Consider the following 22,519-nt stretch of genomic DNA (forward strand, 5'->3'; position numbering starts at 1 on the left):
AGCGCATTGCATAAGGTGGAGGCCTCTCACAGGGGAGTGTGGTGGCTGTGGCCAGCGAACCTGTCTACTAATATCTTCTTCTTTCAGTGTTACTTAAACCACGTTCCATACCTTCCAAGGACAGTGAAGAATGTCTTCAAAGTATTATAAACTTATACTGCAGAAATATGTGAGTGTTGATTTTCAATTCAAAAAGATTTTTAATATTTAACAATATCAAGAAGAATAAATTACTTTTTGTAATTCTCGTGATTTTTGAACAGTGATGTTTTAAAATAAATATAGTCTCCTGTTGTACTTTGTGTCATATGCCAGACATGTTACAAATCCCGCCACATCAAAAATGCCTGAAGTATATACGCGTTGCCAACACAAACAGTCCACCTATGTTCACTAATTGAGTGCAGAGTAGTTTGGTGGCAATATATAAACATGCAAGCTATTAAGATAACATTTCATTAGTACAAACAATACAAATAGTGTCCAAATTCTTTCATTTTGTTATGCTGTGGACAACTGTGTAGCGATTACAGGAATTTGGTGATGTCTTGATGTCTCCGTTGAGCATCTTACCAAGTTTTAATACAATCCATTCATTGTTTCCGTGCACAGATACGGTTGTCATCAATGGTTATGTGAGAAATCTACAAAAAATATATTGTATAAAGTTAGTGTGAGTGAATGTGAAGAGGAAGAGGAAGCTTATGATATTGGCTGATCCTGCTTTTGGTTCCCGAAAAAAACTGATGATGAAGTTCATGTTTCTCTTAAGGGAGAAGGAAATAACAAGCTCAAAGTATCTGATAATTAACTGCAAGATGAGGTTGACTCTGTACAACAAGAAATTTACATATCTTGGAATGGCACAGAATGGAGAAAATAACCCTATTGACAATCACATGTAAGGTATGTTCAACATAAACAGTAGAACCCCTATTTAACGTTTTTACAGGAACTTGATTTTTACCCTTAAATTGGGGTTTATCTTAAATCCAGGTTTCAGTATGAACCAAACCTTGTCCAGAGATCTTTGTCTGTATTAACATATATTGTACCATCATACATTATTTACACTATGCCAGCAATGAAAGGAGATATCTACCTACACTATGTACTGTAGTTACAGTTTTTGCTTCATTTTGACACATTTTTGTCCGTGAATGCAAACCGCTTCAGTTTAAGGATATTCTTATAACATTATACATATTTTCTCCTAAAAGTCGGGAAAGATACCAAACATCCACAAAAACAATTAAAATTGGTTTGAACCAGCAATCAGTTTGTTTAAATATTTTTGCCGGTGTTTTCCAAGAACCGTCTTACTCGTTAGCACTTGTTTTCTAATTCCAATAGTCTGAACATGAATATTCCATTTCATTCTCAAGAATTGTAATGGCATCAATCCAGTGGATTGTGGCAAACATTTCCCTGTAGAATAATCATGACATCCTTACTATAAATCTACATGGAAAGAGACTTTCTGAAATTTAACAAGACATGGAGGTACATAACCTAACCTCTGAAATTAGTTATGCATACCGCTGTATCTTGAGTAGAAGTACCACATTATTATTTTATTTCAGTATTTAGTATTAAAATTAAGCAATCTTATTTCAGCTTTCATTTCTAAGGAATTAGCAACTGCTGTCATTGCACTTACTACAAAACCATGTTATCCCGATGTTTAGTACACCAGTTGGAGTTGTTAGAAGACCTTAGGCTCGCTCAAGATTGAATAACTCGCATTTAGTGATGAATCAATACAGATGATGATCGATCGCATTCAATAAAAATGCTGGAGTAGAGTGTATGCATATTGATAATGGATAAAAACTAACATGCCTGAATTTTCCTGTAATAACAGATGAATCAGCAGAAGGGGTCTCATTTTAACTGTAGGATATTGCACAGATTAATATAGGAATTATCAAAGGTTGTAATAACATCATCATTAAAATGGGGTTTCACTTCAACTAGAGAGGCTGCGGCTGGATGTGTATCAGAGTCCGACATCTCACTTTAGCCCTAAGTGCCCATGCTCTAAATTCCTCTTCTGCCTTAAATCGTCCTTAGCAAGCTTATGGCGTCATCTGCATAAGTCATTAATGTCGCAAAACCAAAATGAATAGAAAGAAATATCTTTAAAAATTTACATTTTCTCTTGCTAAATGCGAGTTTTTCCCTATTTTAAATTATGTTAAATAGAACATAAAATTGCATTGCTTTTAAGGAATAATTTTTGAGACTGGAAATTTCTTCCATTAAATCGGGTTTATGATAAATCGAGGTCACCTGAAATCGGGCTTGTGCTGTAGTATGAACTATGTTAGTGCTTCATTTAGGTACATTATAAACAATCTATATCTATAGGCCTATAAACTCATCAAGATTTCAGTAGGTTATACAGTACTTATAATACTTGAGACAAACATAATTTCAATTATGTGCATTACAGATTGCATAACATAATGAGAATTGCAACACAACTCACGAATATGCTCCTTAGAGAACAGGTGATTCCCAGATGATGGCTGTACCGGGCGGTACACCTCTACGACACAAGTTCAAATCTTGCACCAATTTAATTTACTCTACAGAAGAAACCCTGAACTTTAAAAACCGAACTAACTCTATTGTTTATCAGAAGATGTCACTGTGTGTTTTCAATTTGCTTCTGTTTCGTTAATTAAGAAGTGTGGACATGCTCTAAAAGATGTCTCTACAAAAAAACTATGGTAATGCACTCTGGTGCAAGGGAATGAACTCTCTGGAAGAAATTTTTTATTTGTAAGTTTTGTCTTTACTATATTTTGTTCTGTTATCTTTGGGTTGGCAATATTAATCCTTCCTTCCGCCAGGTTTGAACTTAGCCAATCCCGAATTTCTTTAATTAACTTTCAGCCAATCATGTATGTCTTCTTCGATATGGATATGTTGCTCTAAGCTATCCAATAAAAGAGAGGGTGTGTCTACTCATTCCTGAAAGGTCTCGAATTTTTCACGAGGGTATAAAAACTGCTGTTTTTCTTGTCCTGGGGCCACTAGTATAACATCTAACTCAGTGTGTGAATATGTACCAGGGGGCGGGAAGCGCCTTGTTCCTCAGACAGCAGTTCTTCAACAAGGTAATGGCATTTTGATAGCTTTATTTCGTGCTAGCTCAGCAGTTTAACTCTCGGGGAAGGTTCAAAACCTTTAATATGTAACCTACCACTTTAAAATGTAAATTCCTCTTCTGTCTATGTAAAAACTACAAAACTCTTTAACTGTAAAGCGGGGATAGAGAGTGCTTTACACTCTCGAGCTCCCCTTCATTTTGAAATTGAGGTGACTGCGTTTTCATAACCGTTTTTACGCTTCCTTAAAGTATTAAAGTTTTCTCATACGGGTCACCTCCCTAGCTTGGGATTAGCCCCTGTGTACCGGCCTAGAGCCATTTAGGTTTTAAAATATGTATTTGGAGTGCATGTTCACGCCTCCAATCCTTTCTGTACTTTGGGCCAGTAACTTAACCTGATGTTTTATTTTCATTGCGAAGGCCCCGTAGGTTGGGTAGTAAATACCCCTGTTTCTTTGTGCGCCTTGAGGGCAAATAGAAGTGAAATTCGTTGTGGCCTCTGATAGGCTTGAACTTTGAGAGCGGGTCTGCTCTTTCCTAAATTCGATTTCTGTGTGCCTCTAGGAGGCTTAACATTGTAATTTGGAGCAAGTGCTCCTTAGCATGATGGAGTTTTCTGCCCCTTTGTTCAATTTTGTACCTTGGTAAAATTGGCTAAAAGCTTAAGGATTATGATTGTGGGGCTCGAAGCCCAAATCTTGTAATGAACTGTAATTTGTAATTTCTTAATTTGTTGATCTGCTACTTGGTACCTGTTATACTCTGTTATTGGTTGATTTTGAAAAGAAAATATAACCTTCGTTAAAGTTTTAAATTAACTTTAATTTTGTAGTTGAAACCTATTCCAGCCCGCACCTTCTTTCACCTCTAACTACCACGGATATCTCCGTAACATTGGCAATGAAGTTATTCGTCACTGGTACAATGCTGGAAACCACTTTATGGGAAGCAAATTGTGAAATGGAGAGGGATTTTGTAGAGAAAGGGAAATCTTAAAAGCCCATTTCTTTGATAGAGCTTGAAGCAGTTTTAGGTATGTACGATTTACACAATTTAGTAACCACAGCAGTATCCGCCTTTATTGTTGACTGCTAATAATCACAACCAACAATGACACACACTTATCTATATTTACAGGCTTGGTTTTGGTGGCCAAGTCCACAAAATCAGCTTGCAAATCACTTCCACAATTGTCCGACTCAGTTGCTGAATGGTCTGCATACTGGCCTTCGCTTCAGAGGGTCCCGGGTTCGATTCCTGGCCAGCTTGGAGATTTTAACCTTCATTGGTTAATACTAATGGCTCGCAAGCCGGGAGTTTGTGCTGTTCCCAACATCCCTGCAACTCACACACCACACATAACATTATCCTCCACCACAATAACATGCAATTACCTTCAGATGGCAGATGCCAGCCACCCTCATCAGACGGTCGGTCTTGCAAGGGCTCACTTGGCTAGAAATACCCACATGAAATTATTATTATTATTATTATTATTATTATTATTATTATTATTATTATTATTATTATTATTATTACTTCAAGAATTATAAAGTGAAGCAGATTGTCGTCTTATCCTTCAAGCTACTATATCCCTTCAACAGTTCCAAGGTTTGTTAACAAGGAAGACAAACCCGCCCTTAGACGTAATAACAAGTTAGGAGCAATGGGGAACGTCTTTGACAACTTTGCATCACAACTACCTAAAGTGTTTGTTCCATACGAAAATACTACTGTGGTTGAACAGAAGGTTCACTTTAGGGGAAACTGCCCCTTTAGGCAGTATTTATCTACCAAACCAAGAGGAAAATATGGAAAACACTATGGCTCCTCTCGGATTGGGACACAACTTGTGTGTGTGCCACTGAAGTTTACAACAGTAAACCAGTAAACGGACAGAGTGAAGTGAACCAGGGATGTAATGTGGTATTGAGACTTGTCAAGGATGTTGAGGGAACAGGGAGAAATGTCACTAAAGACAATTTCTTCACCGACTTCACCCTGGCTTTACATGTTACTAATTGTATTGAAATGTATTGAAATGTACCTGTTCAATACATATTGAACAGGTGGAATTTATAACCTAGTATTATTATTTGACTTCACCCTGGCTACCAAGCTTTTGAGAAAGAACCATAATTACAACAAAGACTGCATTGTTCTTTCTAAAATAACTGATCATCACCTGTCCCCTGGAATGTTCCAAGAGACTTGACACTAGATGATTCCATTTTCCACACTCCTTAAACAGACCTATTTCCATGAACTCAAGTTTTCATGCAGCATTTAATAATGGATCAGAAAACTCATGAAACCTAACCAGTTCTACAAAACACAAAACTGAGATAAATCTGTGATGGACTGGCTAGTATAATAACTTACGAAAGATAAAAGATGATCGTCAAAGAGTCATATGCAAGTGCTGGCCAATGAGGGGTATACCATGGATGGTACACAGGGGGAAGATATAAATAATGTATAAGCAGTCAGGAAAATATAAGGACACTAGTGAATGAACAAGAATTGGCTACTTCAGGTGTACTGAAACACAAGAGACAACAAGTTACAAATAATACAGCACAAAAAATATTGAAAGGTATTTCACAACAAACCACAAAGGAAATATTACAACGATCAGTCAGAGTGACACTAACATTTACAATTAGATTCATTAAACAGAACAGACGTTTCCACACCAACTGTACAATGAGAAATAAGAAACATTAGGAAATAATTGTAGAAAAGAACGAATAGGAGAATGAATTATAGATCAGCATTTTCAATTAAAAAGTGCAGGCATATAGCAAGACTAACCCGACTAGAAAGTGCAAATGTAAACAAGTTCAAGATAAGACTATTATGCAGTTGCAGAATGTAAAAAATGTTTAATACCAGTAGTTTTCGAGAGAACTGACAAAATGTTCATTTTCAAATAAATTCCAAAAGTGTCCCAAACAAAGGAATTAGACATACAGCTGCTTCCTTAACATACATAATCGAATACAACCAATTAAGAATCAAGTGCAGTTTACAATAACTTATTGCCTAAGAATGAGTTCCATATGAGTGTGAAAATTTACACCAGCATAACACAATGATGTGGCCCTCTCCCCAACAGCCAAAGAATGCCTCGAGGTAGCAGGCAAAGAGAACTACTTATATAGACCAGTTGAAGAGGGGAGGTACAGGGAAAGACATGACACATGGCACTAGAATCGCTGAGACCATCCAGAAAGAGTGCAGTGTGCAGTCTAAAAACTATGATGTCATCCGTATTTGACAGGTAATCGCCTGACTCTAGTCCTGTAACTGTGGTAGTGTGAGCATGTCAAATGCAGCGGTAAATAACAAATATGGAGGAGGTGAGTTGACAATGTTAAAATATAGTCTGTTGTGGCTATCTACAAACAAGAAAGGAAGATAAAAACTATGCCTATGGTGACTTGCTTGCTACACCAACAGAAAAAAGTGTGAAGCAGACTTCCAGCAACACATGATGACAGACACGTCAGGAAGATACACTGTACAACTCCCTATTAAGAAGTACTTTGAAACAGGGTAGATCTATACAAATGGCAAGTCAGCATGTTCTGTCCTTAGGAAAAAAAAAGACTGAAAGAAAATGAGAAGTTTTGCCAGGAATATATTAAATTCATGTGAGAATTTGAATCACTGGACCACATGAAAGAAATGAATGTGAAACCCTCGCTGCAAGAAAATCACTTTTAAATTCCACATCAGTCTGTCACAAAGCAGTCAAGTTGAAAAACAAAAACACTTGTTAATTTCAACGCTTTGGTCAAGACTGACAATGGTATAAGCCTCAACCACATCCACCATTTTGGGCCTTCCATTCGAGGACATCTCTTCTCTATAATCATCTGATTGCAGGTTCAACAAATAGCACTTATCTGTGTATGTCAAATCATTTAGCAAAGAAATTCCAGTGACAAAAATGTATACCTGTGTAAAAGGCAAGGTAGTACAGCTAAGAAACTCTCTCTTCAACGTCTAAGATTTGTGGAGACTTTCTCTAGACAAGACTACTAAAGAAAACATTAAAGGCTCTCAGCTTGAACTTGCTAAAGATACAAATGAGTGGCACCATGTGCTATCCCAGGAGAAACCTGTTGACTTAGTGTCCAGACAACTAAAAATGCAAATAATCATCAACAATACCATTTCCTGGCATGGTCCTGGATCGCTGAATCAAGATCCCTCGAGTAGACCAAAATGAAAACATGTTGTTCAAATTAATCTCCCAGATCAAAAAAGACACTGATGCTTCTTACAGCCATGCATGATGATCTATTCATAACAGAAGTTTTAAGATTAAAAAACGTACAAAGAGAAGATGCATATTGTTTACTAATTACCTCAGATTGTTGTAAACAACCCACGGAGTGAAATTCAAGCCTATTATTCATATTGGAGTTGAACTCTGCACTCAAATGTTACACTGATATTGTGCAGGAAACCATCAACTCATATTAAGTATATAAACTCAATCACAGATCAAGAAGACAGTCTTCTTGTCGGTGGAAGACTGCACAATATTCTATTTCTAGTGGGGTGGAAACAATATATCATTCCGTATCCACATCATCATCTCACAAATCTAATTATGATGGCGGAACACCTTCAACTACTTCATCCTGGCACTCAACCCTTAATCACATCTCTGAGAGAAGTTTTGGATCCTATCACGAAGGGGGATGGTAACGAAGCCACACTCATGCACGTATCAAGTGTTCTCAGTTGGATGCAGATACTTCTGAACAATTAATGGGATATACACCAAGGGTGCATGTAACCCTGACGTACCCATTCCTTAACACTAGAATAGACTATGCTGGCCCAATTCTCACAAAAACTGGTGTGAGATAGAACAAGACCAGACTACCTACCAAGTCTCTCTACACAGACATGATATCTGATATCACCACAACTACATTTCTCGCCTCTCTTTGTTGACTGAGTTCTCATAGAGGTCAACCCCTGAACATTTACACCGATAATGGCAAAAACTTCTTCGGAGCAGCTAAAGAAATCAAGGCCTTTCTGCAAAACAACCCTGAGAAAAACAACTCTTCACGGCAACTTCAGGCATGGGACTGACATGGCATTTCATCCCTCCTGCAGCACCACACTTTGGTGGAATCTGGGAGCAGCTGTCAAGAGTCTGATAAACCACCTGTTTCACCAACAGGGAATGGACCACTCTTACAACACATACTCACATCCCCTCACTAAAGTTAATTGATGACCCTTATAACACTTCCTATCTAACTACATCCCATTTCCTTACAGGAGAGCCAATTACTACACTCCCTGATCATGATTGTACTTCCTCTTCCATCACCCAGATGGCTATATATTCAGCAGCTAACCCAGAACTCCTGAAAGAGATCGTCAACTTAATATCTCAATAAATGGGCAATTAAATACCCCATAGCAACATAGTCATACTGAAGGAAGACAACACACACGCTATGCAGTGGAGGATGGCAATGATGAAATGTGTATCCTGGTAGTGACAGATTAATTCATGTAGCAAATGTTCAGGTGAGTAACGGTGAACATACAAGGCCTACTCACAAACACTGCCCCTTACCACGTATGAAACAGAAAGGCAAGATCTCTCTCGAAGGGCTTATTTATTCATTGCAAGTTTAAGTAATATTATACGTCATAACAGGCTAGTAACACCACATACCAAATTAGAAAAAATAAGAATGTTCTTTCACTTGGCACAAGATGGCTACAATGTGTGTAGTATTATTAATAATCTTGACCATGATGGTCGGGATTGGATCCGTATTGACTTAGTAACAATAAATATGTTGGAAGATGGTCCGCCTAGTCAATACTATTCATTTATTTACCTTTTACCTTAACATCTAGTACATGTTTCGAGAATATAATGCATTCTCTTCCTCAGCTAGTAGATTAAAATTCATTATACAATAAGACCTGACTAAAATACGGGGGCCCCCATTAAAATTCAAATCAATGAGTATGACAATGTGACATTTAAAAATTTTGGATAGTACAAACATAGAATTAAAATCCCATTTTGTCAAGTACAAATTAAAAACACAATATAGTCTAATTAATGTCTAATTAAATACAACGTCTTGTGATGATATGAATTCACAGTGTCCTTGAGGTTGCCTTGCGTACTTCAAAAATGTTGAGTTAAGGATGAATAAAATTGCATTAGAACTTGAAGTCTTGCCGATATCCACCGTTAATGGGTGTTAAAATGATGGCTATTAAAATTAAAATATTGGACACAGCGTCGTATAATGATGTGAAATTACGGTGTACTAGGAATTATAATACTATCTTGCGTAGTTCAATTGGATTTGTACAAGAATAAATGAAGTTGCGTTAAAACTTGGAGTCCTGCCATTATCTTCGGTTGATAGATGTATTATGCAGCCAGGTTGAAGATAGGTTAAAATGGTCTATAAAAAGGAAATGGATTGAAAATTAACAAAAGGCTCCGACATGAACAAATGAGAATACAACGTGGTAAGGTTTAATATTTTTACCCCGTTGTATTCTCATTTGTTCATGTCGGAGCCTTTTGTTAATTTTCAATCCATTTCCTTTTTATAGACCATTTTAACCTATCTTCAACCTGGCTGCATAATACATCTATCAACCGAAGATAATGGCAGGACTCCAAGTTTTAACGCAACTTCATTTATTCTTGTACAAATCCAATTGAACTACGCAAGATAGTATTATAATTCCTAGTACACCGTAATTTCACATCATTATACGACGCTGTGTCCAATATTTTAATTTTAATAGCCATCATTTTAACACCCATTAACGGTGGATATCGGCAAGACTTCAAGTTCTAATGCAATTTTATTCATCCTTAACTCAACATTTTTGAAGTACGCAAGGCAACCTCAAGGACACTGTGAATTCATATCATCACAAGACGTTGTATTTAATTAGACATTAATTAGACTATATTGTGTTTTTAATTTGTACTTGACAAAATGGGGTTTTAATTCTATGTTTGTACTATCCAAAATTTTTAAATGTCACATTGTCATACTCATTGATTTGAATTTTAATGGGGGCCCCCGTATTTTAGTCAGGTCTTATTGTATAATGAATTTTAATCTACTAGCTGAGGAAGAGAATGCATTATATTCTCGAAACATGTACTAGATGTTAAGGTAAAAGGTAAATAAATGAATAGTATTGACTAGGCGGACCATCTTCCAACATATTTAATGTGTGTAGTATGTAAGTGAATGCTCACAGTAAGCATGTATATCACCTGCAACTTGTGTCTACAAATTTTAAGGTCACAAAAACTTTTTTTGAAAATGTAGGCGATCTTTATGTATTTCGACCTCCTGAATTTGAAAATGATACTGAAAACATGGTATCACCTACAGGTTTTGCACAAATCACATAAATTTGTAATTGATGGCAATGCAATTTACTGGTATTATAATAATATTCTGATCGATATTCTGAGCTTCATATGGGGTTTTAGTGTTTATTATAATAGACATGAAAACACCATATGAAGCTCAGAAGCAGTTTATCGCTTTCAATTGTTCAACACTTGCACTCCTAGTGGCACGTAGCGAACTGTCGCGTAGCAAATGATGCTGCATTTCGTCACTGTGTTGTGTTTGTGGAAGGAAGTAAGTGTTAGTCTTAGTGCAGAATGTCTACCCGAGGTTGTATAAACTCTCCTAACAGTTTTTGTTATATATCTGGTGAACTTGTGGTGAAAAAGGACCGAAGAAACATTACTACTTTCGTGAAAATGGTCTACCATGCCTACTTCAGAATGAAACTCGGCAACATCGATAAACCATGGGCTCCACAGGTCGTGTGCATTGTGTGTGTAGTAGATTTACGACGGTGGGTGGCAGGTAAGAAGTCATTATGATTTGGCATCCCTATGGTCTGGCAAAAGCAACAGGATCATACCGACGACTGCTACTTCTGCTCTTGTAAGGTAACTGGTTTCAACAAAAAAAACAAGACGACTATTGAGTATCCAAACAACATTCGCTCAGCTATTTGTCCTATTCCACATGGCCTGGATTTACCTATACCACAGCCTCCGCAGACATCAGATACGGATGACAGTGATGACATGGATGCCGTGCAGGTGATGGATGATACTGACTTTGAAGTAGGCACAGATGAGGCCCTTCGCCTGTTCACTCAGCCTGATCTAAATGATTTAGTCATCGTCGCCATAAGACCTATCTCTGTCAGTGCGATGTAAAGCAACTAGCAAAAAAAAAAGATAAAAAAGATTTAGTCCGTGATCTGGGACTGTCAAAGGATAAAGCAGAGCTCCTAGGGTCAAGACTGTGTGAAAGACATTTCTTAGCACCCGGAACGTCCATTATATTTTATAAAAAAATAAGGGACTTGATATTCACGCAATATTTTTCTCAAAATTATGTGTTTGTGTACTGCAATGATGTAGAAGGTTTGATGGGTCAGTTCAACATTCCGTATGCACCAGGTGACTGGAGACTATTCATTGATTCATCTAAAAGAAGCCTGAAGGCAGTTATGCAGCACAATGGTAACATGCATGCCTCAATACCTGTCGGCCATTCTGTGCACCTGAAGGAAACATACGACAACACGAAGGTGCTTCTTACTAGCATTCATTATGAAAATCACAACTGGATGGTGCATGGTGATTTGACAGGGTTGGGTATGCTTCTAGGACAACAGGGCGGTTATACCAAGTTTCCTTGTTTCATCTCTGAATGGGACAGTCGTGCTCGTGACAAACATTGGGAGCAAAAGCAGTGGCTCGAAGGTTGGAATTGGTTCCAGGGGACAAAAATATCAAGTATGACCCTCTAGTGGAAAGAGACAGAATACCCTTGCCACCTCTGCACCTCAAACTGGGCATAATGAAGAAGTTTGTCAAAGCATTACCTAGGTGTGACAACTGTTTCAAATATCTATGTAACAAGTTCCCCAACCTGACAGAAGCTAAGCTGAAGGAGGGCGTGTTCAATGGTTCCGATATTCGGAAAGTAATGCTAGATGAAGATTTCCTTAATTCAATGAATGCCGTGGAGCGAGAAGCCTGGACTGCCTTTATGTGTGTGGTTCAAAACTTCCTGGGAAACAATTGCAGCCCAGAGTATGTTGACATAGTAGAGAACATGCTGACGAAGTTGAAAATTCTGGGATGCTCAATGAGTTTGAAGTTACATTTTTTACATTCTCACTTCAATCAACACTGATCTGCATTTAGGGCAGTCGCCCGGGTGGCAGATTCCCTATCTGTTGCTTTCCTAGCCTTTTCCGAAATGATTTCAAAGAAATTGGAAATTTATTGAACATATCCCGTGGTAAGTTATTCCAATCCCTAACTCCCCTTCCTATAAATGAATATTTGCCCCAGTTTGTCCTCTTGAATTCCAACTTTATCTTCATTTTGACTTTTTTCCTCCAAACCTGGGTGCTGTAAGTGAGGAACAGGGTGCAAGGTTCCATCAGGATATAAACGACCTTGAACAATGATACCATGGAACTTGGGATGTTCGCATGTTGGGCGACTACTGCTGGATGCTTCACCGTGAGCACAGAGAAATGCCCCATAAGAGGGAAAGCAAGGGCCTCGCCATGACAACTAAGAAAGCACGGAATGAATTACATTAGTGCATGATTTACCACATTCTCTGTATGCATCTGTTCACTGTGTGCATATTTCAATATGTTGTTGGTTTAAACTTGTATTATAGTTCAGCATGATTCTCGTGCCATATATATATGTACTACTTCAATATGTGATATCATTATTAACAAAATATACGTTTTGTGCTAAAACTGTGTGTGATACGATATTTTCAGTGTCATTTTTTAATTCAGGAGGCAGAAATATACACTGACTGACAGAGCAAATGCAACACCAAGAAGGAGTGGTCAGAACTTTATGCCAATTGCAGGGTAGACTGACGTCACTGAGGTATGCTCATGAAGTGAAATGCGCCGCTGTGCTGCGCACGTAGCGAACGATAAATGGGACACGGCGTTGGCGAAAGGCCCACTTTGTACCGTGATTTCTCAGCCGACGTGTTGTCGTGTGCCACAGGACACGTGTATAGCTAAGAATGCCAGGCCGCCGTCAACAGAGGCATTTCCAGCAGAAAGACGACTTTACGAGGGGTATGGTGATCGGACTGAGAAGGGCAGGTTGGTCGCTTCGTCAAATCGCAGCCGATACCCATAGGGATGTGTCCATGGTGCAGCGCCTGTGGCGAAGATGGTTGGCGCAGAGACATGTGGCACGTGCGAGGGGTCCAGGCGCAGCCCGAGTGACGACAGCACGCGAGGATCGGCGCAACCGCCGCCAAGCGGTGGCAGCCCCGCACGCCACGTCAACCGCCATTCTTCAGCACGTGCAAGACACCCTGGCTGTTCCAATATCACCAGAACAATTTCCCGTCGATTGGTTGAAGGAGGCCTGCACTCCGGCATCCGCTCAGAAGACTACCATTGACTCCACAGCATAGACGTGCACACCTGGCATGGCGCTGGGCTAGAGCGACTTGGATGAGGGAATGGCGGAACGTCGTGTTCTCCGATGAGTCACGCTTCTGTTCTGTCAGTGATAGTCACCGCAGACGAGTGTGGCGTCGGCGTGGAGAAAGGTCAAATCCAGCAGTAACTGTGGAGCGCCCTACCGCTAGACAACGCGGCATCATGGTTTGGGGCACTATTGCGTATTATTCCATGTCACCTCTAGTGTGTATTCAAGGCACGTTAAATGCCCACCGCTACGTGCAGCATGTGCTGCGGCCGGTGGCACTCCCGTACCTTCAGGGGCTGCCCAGTGCTCTGTTTCAGCAGGATAATGCCCGCCCACACACTGCTCGCATCTCCCAACAGGCTCTACGAGGTGTACAGATGCTTCCGTGGCCAGCGTACTCTCCGGATCTCTCACCAATCGAACACGTGTGGGATCTCATTGGACGCCGTTTGCAAACTCTGCCCCAGCCTCGTACGGACGACCAACTGTGGCAAATGGTTGACAGAGAATGGAGAACCATCCCTCAGGACACCATCCGCACTCTTATTGACTCTGTACCTCGACGTGTTTCTGCATGCATCGCCGCTCGCGGTGGTCCTACATCCTACTGAGTCAATGCCGTGTGCATTGTGTAACCTGCATATCGGTTTGAAATAAACATCAATTATTCATCCGTGCCGTCTCTGTTTTTTCCCCAAGTTTCATCCCTTTCGAACCCTCCTCCTTGGTGTTGCATTGTCACTGTCAGTCAGTGTATAAAGTACACCCACTTTTGTTAAAAAAGATTTTTTTTTCCTGTTGCATAGTGTAATTGTACTATCTAGATATCAATAATAAATATAATCAATAAGATTACAAAGGTGTTTCATTTGGAAGCAACTAGCAAAATACCAAGGAAGAGTAAGAAAAGAACGTATCTTATAACAACTATCTGTTCAAAAATATTTATGAAGTCAAAAGTATCATTAGCAATGATACCAGCTCCCAAATGGTATACAGTAAAGGGCTTTGGAGCTATCCAAACTGCTATGTAATACATAACGCAAGATCTTGGAACAACTTGAAAGAAAATTGAAAATTAGGTCAATCTCACAAGAAGGTGTATATTTTTTAGTAATATCAATCGTATGCATTGAAATGAAGGGTTAACCACTGATATCTGTTGAGACATTTTCTAACTATTTTCATTACCTGACAATGGCTTAAAAAATGATGTACATTACCTCAAGAGAGTTTTCCTGTGTTGGCTCTGGCTCTGTTAACTCTGATTTGGCTTCTTTTTTCAGAGCTATCACGTCTGATATATGTCTAATATTTTCCTGCGGAAAATAAAATATATTAGGTACGCACATAACATATATCTACAAATATTGTCACCAACAAAAGAGCACGATAATTCATTACTTCCCAGTATTACAGTTAGTTTCAAAATTTTACTAATGTGTAAGGAAGATTTCTACCAGCAGAGGATAGTTAAAACCAACTGACGTACTGAGAATGTTGTTACTACCCTCACTCACATCTGTTGTCATAGAAAGGATGAGACCGAGAACCAAATAAAAAGTGAGAAACATTTTCTAGCTATATCAGAAGATATCCTACTAGAGATGAAATTGGGGCCATCTCACGCAGAATTTTGGAAGGAAGCTGCCACAGACTAAAACACTAACTCGTTTTAACTGTTTCCATAGATTATATCCAATTATATCAATCAAATCCTAGAGGTTGTTGAACCACTTCCAATAGTTAAAACTGTTCTAAATCTTTCGCCGTACAGTGAGAAAAATTAATACTATGTACTCAGCATAGTGTGTGTTTACAGACAGATTACAATCCCTTGAAATAGTTTAATCACAATTCTCTCCTCTGGTTTTTCAGCGCTCACGGGGGTTATATACTGCATTGAGACAGTTCTGTTCAAACAGCATACTTCAATGCTTCCAAGTGCAAAAATGAAAATTTTAGGTTTCTTGTATTCTTAATGTGACGTGAAAATGGCAACAAATATTTATTTGGCATAATGGAATTGTAACATGAAAACATCTACGAGTATTTATTTATCTGGCATGTCTACTTGTGTATCGAGACGTTATCAAACATTATCGGCCATTGTTGGAACTCTCGCCTAATTGTGGAACTTAAGAGGCACATTTAATTAAAAAAACTGTATCTCCTATTGTTACGTATTTGCTGGATTAATCTGATTTGCTCGATTATCATTCCATTGCTGCGGCAAGGACTTTGAATGCTGGGAGTTTATTTCTTCCGCCTGCCCCGTGCAAGCAAAATCAGATTGTTTGCTGCCACCGTTCAACATGGCTGCGTTAAGTAGAGCTCTTAAAGAGACATCTTGGCGTAATGGGAGACCGATAGTATTGGGGAGGATAAATCCGAGGACGTTAGGGCTATGCCCTTTACCTTTTAAATGTTCCTCAGTGTGCTCCAAGCTTAAATTTTTCATTGGTGTAAGAAGAAAACTTTGTGTGTGTATTAACCGTTAACAACATCGCAAGTTCTAAATGTGTTGTAAGTCTTAGTTTTGGATAAATCTACTCAAGTAAGTACTGGAAAGTATATATTATTCAAGTGATCTCGTACAGCCAAGGAGCACATCCTTCTAAACGTTGGTTCATTAATTAAAAACTGTAAACGTCTGGTAACAAAATTTATTGTATCGGTTATGGTCTAAATACGTGAAAGTATGTAACCACATTATGTGGGAATTTGGAATCACTAGTTATGCGTGTATGAGGTTGTATTTTGTGTCAGTTGTAACTTACTGTGTTGTCGTTCGTACTTTGTTTGCCTACTCATTTGTTGAGATTATTATTATTATCGTCGTGATGTTGATTATTATTATTATTATACTGTTAATTTATTTTGGTGTTGATTTCCCTTCCTAATTTTTCTCCGTTGTTCATATTTACCTTCTAACTGTTGCTATTGCCTTGGCCGGCTAATTAATTGGATGTGATCGTTATTTGCGTTGTTCAGGACTTTAATTAATGACACCTCATGTACGTATCCTACCGTAATCCAAAGCCCCCTCCATTCTAAATTATACAAGCTGTAGGCGAACTGTTTAACAAAAGAAAATGTAAATTCTAACTATCACCTCTTGCATAATTAATTTTTTTTTTTTTAATAACGTCAAATCTGTGAAAAATTTAATTCTCTTAATGTTTTCTTGTCACATTCATCTCTTTGTTTGGGGTTCCTTGCCTTTGTTATTACTACGTAATGGTCATCTCTTCTTTTCTTATCTGATGGACACGTTATAATTTTTGGTGTTTTGATGACCATTATGGGATGATGGCTTGGCGTCGGTAAATAGTCGCTCCTGTTGTGTGCTTCCGTGTTCTGTTATTATGTGGGAACGTTTATAGCATTTTTCCCTTGATATTCTTCATTTAGTTGGGCTTGCTATCCACTATTATTTTATTATAATTTAATCTCTTTTGGTTAATTTATCTAATATTAATTCACGGTTGGAGCCACTATTTTCTTTGTATGTGTGTCCTTGTGTGTGATTTTGCATGTGAATTATTATTTGTTTTGGTAGTGTAGCAAATTTCAATTTTAAGCAGTATTCATTGTCGCGGGCCTGCATACTGATGATCATCCAAGTATATTATTTTATTTTAAATGAATTTCTATGTAGTAATTACCTAGTAATTATCGTTCGAATATTCTGGTTTTGCAACCAATTTTTCTTTTTTTTTTTGTAAAAAAATAAATTTTAATCTGTACATTAAGTTAACATAATTGACAATTTTATTTAACGGTATCTGTTATAAGCTTTTCAACTTTGATATTTTGCGGAAGCCTATGTTGATTTGATGTCAGCTTCATTTTATCTTAATTTAAAATTCATTATAAAATGGGGTTTCTACCTTAAGTTTTAATTGTGTTTTGGCTTCCAAAAAGAAGTATATATTTACTATATTTATATATTTTTTAATTTTTCTATTTAATTTATTAAGTAAAAAATTCCTTATTTTAAACTTAATCTTGTCTCTTATTTAGTAGCTAGTAATTTTGACCTGGCAACCTGTCAAACGTTAATGTAAGAACTTGGCTTTCTTTTTCTTCGTGTTTTTGCCCTCCATGCTTCGTATTTTGTGGTGCTGCCCTTACAGTAAGTAAGAGTGTTTGTTTTCATTTTGTTGTTTGCGCATTTGTTTGAGTTTTGTATGTTTCTTGGTGAGGTCGCACTTAAAATAGGTTATTTTAGGTTTGCCTCCAGGAACAACACAGGCAACAATAATTTTCTGTTTTCCTGGGTCTTTCAATTTATTTAAGTACTTATTTCACAAAAGTTTGCATTGTCATATTCATGAAAACATACAGAGAATACACTTTAATGTTTCCTTTGTAAGTTATTTTTGGCATTGCAGTAAATGACGTACATACCCAAACTGCATGGCGTAAATGATTTCTCGTCGCGTAACAAATTCTTACATGACGAAAAATATGATGTAATTGGAGCATAGTACACAGATGCTAATGCAGCAGGTTGTAGGAGTTACTTTCCTGAATACTTTTCTCCCTGTAATACTGAATTGATGACTTTCATATCTTCAAAACCAGCATTGCGTTGAAGAATCTTCTGCAGCTTCGAAGAACACGCCACTCCCAGTGGCCCAGGTATTTCTCTTCTGGAAATATTGCCAACGATATCAAGAGAGTGGCAAGGTTGCACTTTCCCAATGGAGAATAGCTCCTTGTATAAGACAAAAATGTGTCTTAGTGTATGCTAGGGAAGCGACGACTGTTGGGCACTTGAGCGATTTCTTCGCCTTGGTGATGCAGGAAGTTTCTGTTTCATCCAAGTCATTGACAACATATTTAATTCCTTCTAGGTGCTCAGCATAGTAAATAGCAGCAGACAGTCAAGTTCCACAGTGGTTAAGTATCAGCTCAGGCGGAAGAGATTTTGCCGGTAGTTTCTCTTTGAACTGTATAGGTGTCGGGGCTTTTAGGAAAACTTTCTTGACTGAAGAACCACGCTGTTCACATCACTGAAGTTGCATTTAACCTCCTCCGCAAGGCGGTGCAGGCTGTGGGCCAAGCACGTAACATTAAGCATGCTAGAAAGAAAGACTCTAAAACCTGCCCTGCCTTCAACATACAGGCAGGACTGTCTGTTACTAACAAAAGGAACTTACTATCATGAATCTTTGCTGGACACAATATGCAGAAAGCATCCCTCACTGTGCAGGCTACTATCCTGTTGTTAGTTTGTTCTATTTCTTTACAAAGAATTAGATGAGGGTTATCTGGTTCATTTGATCCAGCTTACCTACTACCACATTCACAATGAAGCGACCGCAACTGTCAGATGTTTCATCGAAAGAACATCACATATAGTGATTGCCTATACCTTCTCGTATTTCATCTAATGTCTTCTTGTAAACTGGATCCAGATAATTCTTCCTTGAAGTACATTCATTATATATATTGTGGCCACTGATGTCTCCCAAGAATGTTTTCATGGTCCGGTTACTTAGCATGTTCCATGGGATGTTTCAACACACCAACGTCTGGCACAGGCAAAAGTTAAAGTTATCTTCAGGACCGCCAAATATGGAAGAAATAAACATTTGCTTACTGTTGTTGTTGGACTTATTTCTCCTTGCTATGCCAGCAATGTGAGCAACTGCAGATTTATGCTGATCAAGATGGGATTTCTGCTCACATTTAACCTGATATGAAATATCCAAATCCTAAGTACTCTTCAGTTAGTGATCTAGGGTATTGCAACGCAGGTTTTAGGCCAGTTATGGGAAACTTACTTCTATGGAGCATGCCCAACAGAAGACTACTCGACCATCCGTAGTGAAGTGTCCCTCTGTATCAATCCATTTTTTTTCAATAAGTGTGATTTAGGCATTGATTTGCTATACAACAATTACGGTTAGAAAATAATGCATTGTGAGCTTGCATCCGGGAGATAGTAGGTTCAAATCCCACTATCGGCAGCCCTGAAAATGGTTTTCCGTGGTTTCCCATTTTCACACCAGGCAAATGCTGGGGCTGTACCTTAATTAAGGCCATGGCCGCTTCCTTCCAAATCCTAGGCCTTTCCTATCCCATCGTCGCCATAAGACCTATCTGTTTCGGCGCGACGTAAAGCCCCTAGCAAAAAAAAATAAATAAATAATGCAGGAGCCATTCACTACACACTCTGCTGGCTGTACTCTCTGTGGACACCTGGAGACAAAACTGTTTATGTTCCTCCTGACCTTCTATCAGGTGCATCAAGGAGCCAACACATGTCTCATGTGTAGTGGGAAGCACAGGATATGCTGGATTGAACGGTGGAAATAATTTTACAATGCATTTCAATGTGGAAATAACACTATATTTGAAGAAGGTAAAAGAGCTATTTAGATTATTTTAGTTGTCAACCCCTTATTTAGGTTTTAATAGGTGCAATGAAATTTACATATCCTGCGCCAGGAAGTGGGAAAGGAAGGAATACAATAAAATTTATGAATTAAATAGCGAGGAAGAAAATAGGCTGAAACCTAAAAATCTGAACCCTACTTCTCACAGTCACATACCAGGGAAAGATGTGATGTAGGTCAAACACAAAGACACTAAAAATGAAATGTTTTACTACTACAAGGATGTTGTGTAGTGTTCTGTGAAGAACTATGGGGATGAGAACACAATCAGTGGTGAGCCGGCTGTGTTGAAGTGTAGATTTGCAGTTTCAGAATCTCTTTCACAATCTACTACAAGAACTTTAAATTTCTCACTAGAATTCATAAAACCTCGTCGGCACTAAAGGGGTGTAGGAGGGACTGTGATCAAAAGCTTACATTCTAACATAAGTTAATTTACTAATAAAAGTGAACTAAAGTATAACATTCTAGGATACACCAACTTATCCCATTCAATACAGAAGAAAGCTAACAGTAACCGAGCTAAGGAAAAGGAAGAAAAATTATGCACGAACAATTTTAACATAAATTATAACACTATAAACATACCTGAAAAAATATGCATTATTATAATAACATGTTTCATTCTACAGGAATATCCCCAGATTCTATGGAATCACTTAAAACATGCATATATATATTTGTTCACACTGCGTAAACTTGTCTCTGATAGAGCGTTTAGTAATAATAAGAACCAATATTGCCAAATAATACTTTTACAAGTATTAATATAATGAAAAAACTTCTGTACTTCTTTAGACTGCTGCCACTAAGTCCGTTGTCACAAAATACTATTTCAGGACTGTGGTCATGGAGAGGCAAATGGAAAATTTTGGCTACAGCACACTGCTCATGGAGAGGGGAAGGAAAGATTGGTAGGGGTGTGTGGAGCATTGTTGGTCCTTCTTCTTGGATGTTAAAAATCTAGTTATACTATAAAACGGAGAGGAGAGGGGGAAATAGGGCAGAGAGAGTGGAGTGCTGTGGAACCTTCCTTCAACATTGGAGACAGGAGAGAAGGTTATTAACCTACTTCATGTTATAATGTACTTTTATGTAATATGGATTAATGCAAGTTAATGATTTTAGGTAAATAAAGTATGGAATTGAAAGAGAAAGTATCTATTGGATATTATTATGATAAATGCTAATTTAATGAGTGAGTGTTGTCCAGATTCTATATGAGTAGGGCAAAGAGTTGGGAATTTCTTACTGTGTATGGTCAATTTAGGTTGGTTATGTTAGCAATTTTTCTGATGTAGATTGTAATTTCTTGCTTTATATTCAAAGATTTACTTTCATTTTTATGGGCAAAATTTTTAGATCTGTGTTGATATCTGTGAAATAGTGTGTACTGTCGTATATGTGCTTCCCGAAGACTGAATGCCGGTTATATCTGATCTTGGTTATCGTGGTATTCGTGTTCTTTGTATCTTGTGTGGAAGTTATGTTTTGTTTGACTTAAATATGTGGCATAGCAGTTAACTTGAGTTCATAGACTCCTCACGTTGAGAAAGGATATTATTTGTTTAGGTTGCACTTGCTGATGTGTCTCTGCATTGTGTTGTTCATTCTAAAGGCTACTCTAAAACCTTGTTTCTTGAAAATATCAGCTACTTTTTGTGTGTTCTTCTTAACATAGTTGAGAACCACATATTTTTCATTGTCATGCGTGGTGGTATCCCAGAGAATTTTCTTATGGTTATTTAATAGATTATCCACTGTGCCTGGAGGGTGGATGTTTTCTTTTGCTATGTGTTTAACGATTTGTATCTCTACATTGAAATCTACTGTGCTCCTTGGTATAGAAATAGCTCTGTGTATCATTGTATTTAGTCCTGCTATATTGTGCATGTATGGGTGATTCGACTCTTTGTCAATAGCGTGCAACATCTAAGTGGGCTTTCTTTATACTTTGTAAGATAGGTTGCCATTATTCCTGCTGATTGTTAAGTCTAAATAATTTATTTTCTTGTTACTTTCTGGCTCCATTGTGAACCTGATGAAATTATGTAAAGAATTTAGTGTGATTAATAACTGTTGTGCATTGGTGATGTCATTATCATACATGCATATGATGTAATCTACATATCTGCTCCAGTGTAAGATTCCTTCTGAACGCTGACACATTCAGATGTTTTTGAAGTTATTCAGAAGAATGTTTGCTATTATACCTTAAAATGCTGAGCCCATGGCTAACCCTTCTCTTTGGCTACAGATTTTGTCGCTGAATGCAAAGCAATTTTGGTGCAGCATTGTTGTAAGGAGGCTAATAATTTATTTGGTTTCTTGTAATGAAATGTTTTCTTTAAGACGATTTTCGATAATTATAATCGATTCATCTATTTGTATGTTGGTGTACATGTTAGTCATGTAAAAGGATGTCATAAGTGTGCT

At 38.0% G+C, this 22,519-nt stretch overlaps 1 protein-coding gene across 1 annotated transcript in view; it reads right to left on the bottom strand.

Moving 5' to 3' along the window:
* Window positions 1-22,519, bottom strand: part of LOC137503008 (uncharacterized) — a 52,800-nt gene that overhangs the window by 18,346 nt on the left and 11,935 nt on the right. The window contains exon 3 of the mRNA XM_068230348.1: window positions 14,897-14,992. Coding sequence (XP_068086449.1) covers window positions 14,897-14,992 — 96 coding nt within the window. The remainder of the gene's footprint in view (window positions 1-14,896; window positions 14,993-22,519) is intronic.

Source organism: Anabrus simplex, chromosome 14 (genome assembly GCF_040414725.1).
Source record: "Anabrus simplex isolate iqAnaSimp1 chromosome 14, ASM4041472v1, whole genome shotgun sequence".
Taxonomy (NCBI): domain Eukaryota; kingdom Metazoa; phylum Arthropoda; class Insecta; order Orthoptera; family Tettigoniidae; genus Anabrus; species Anabrus simplex.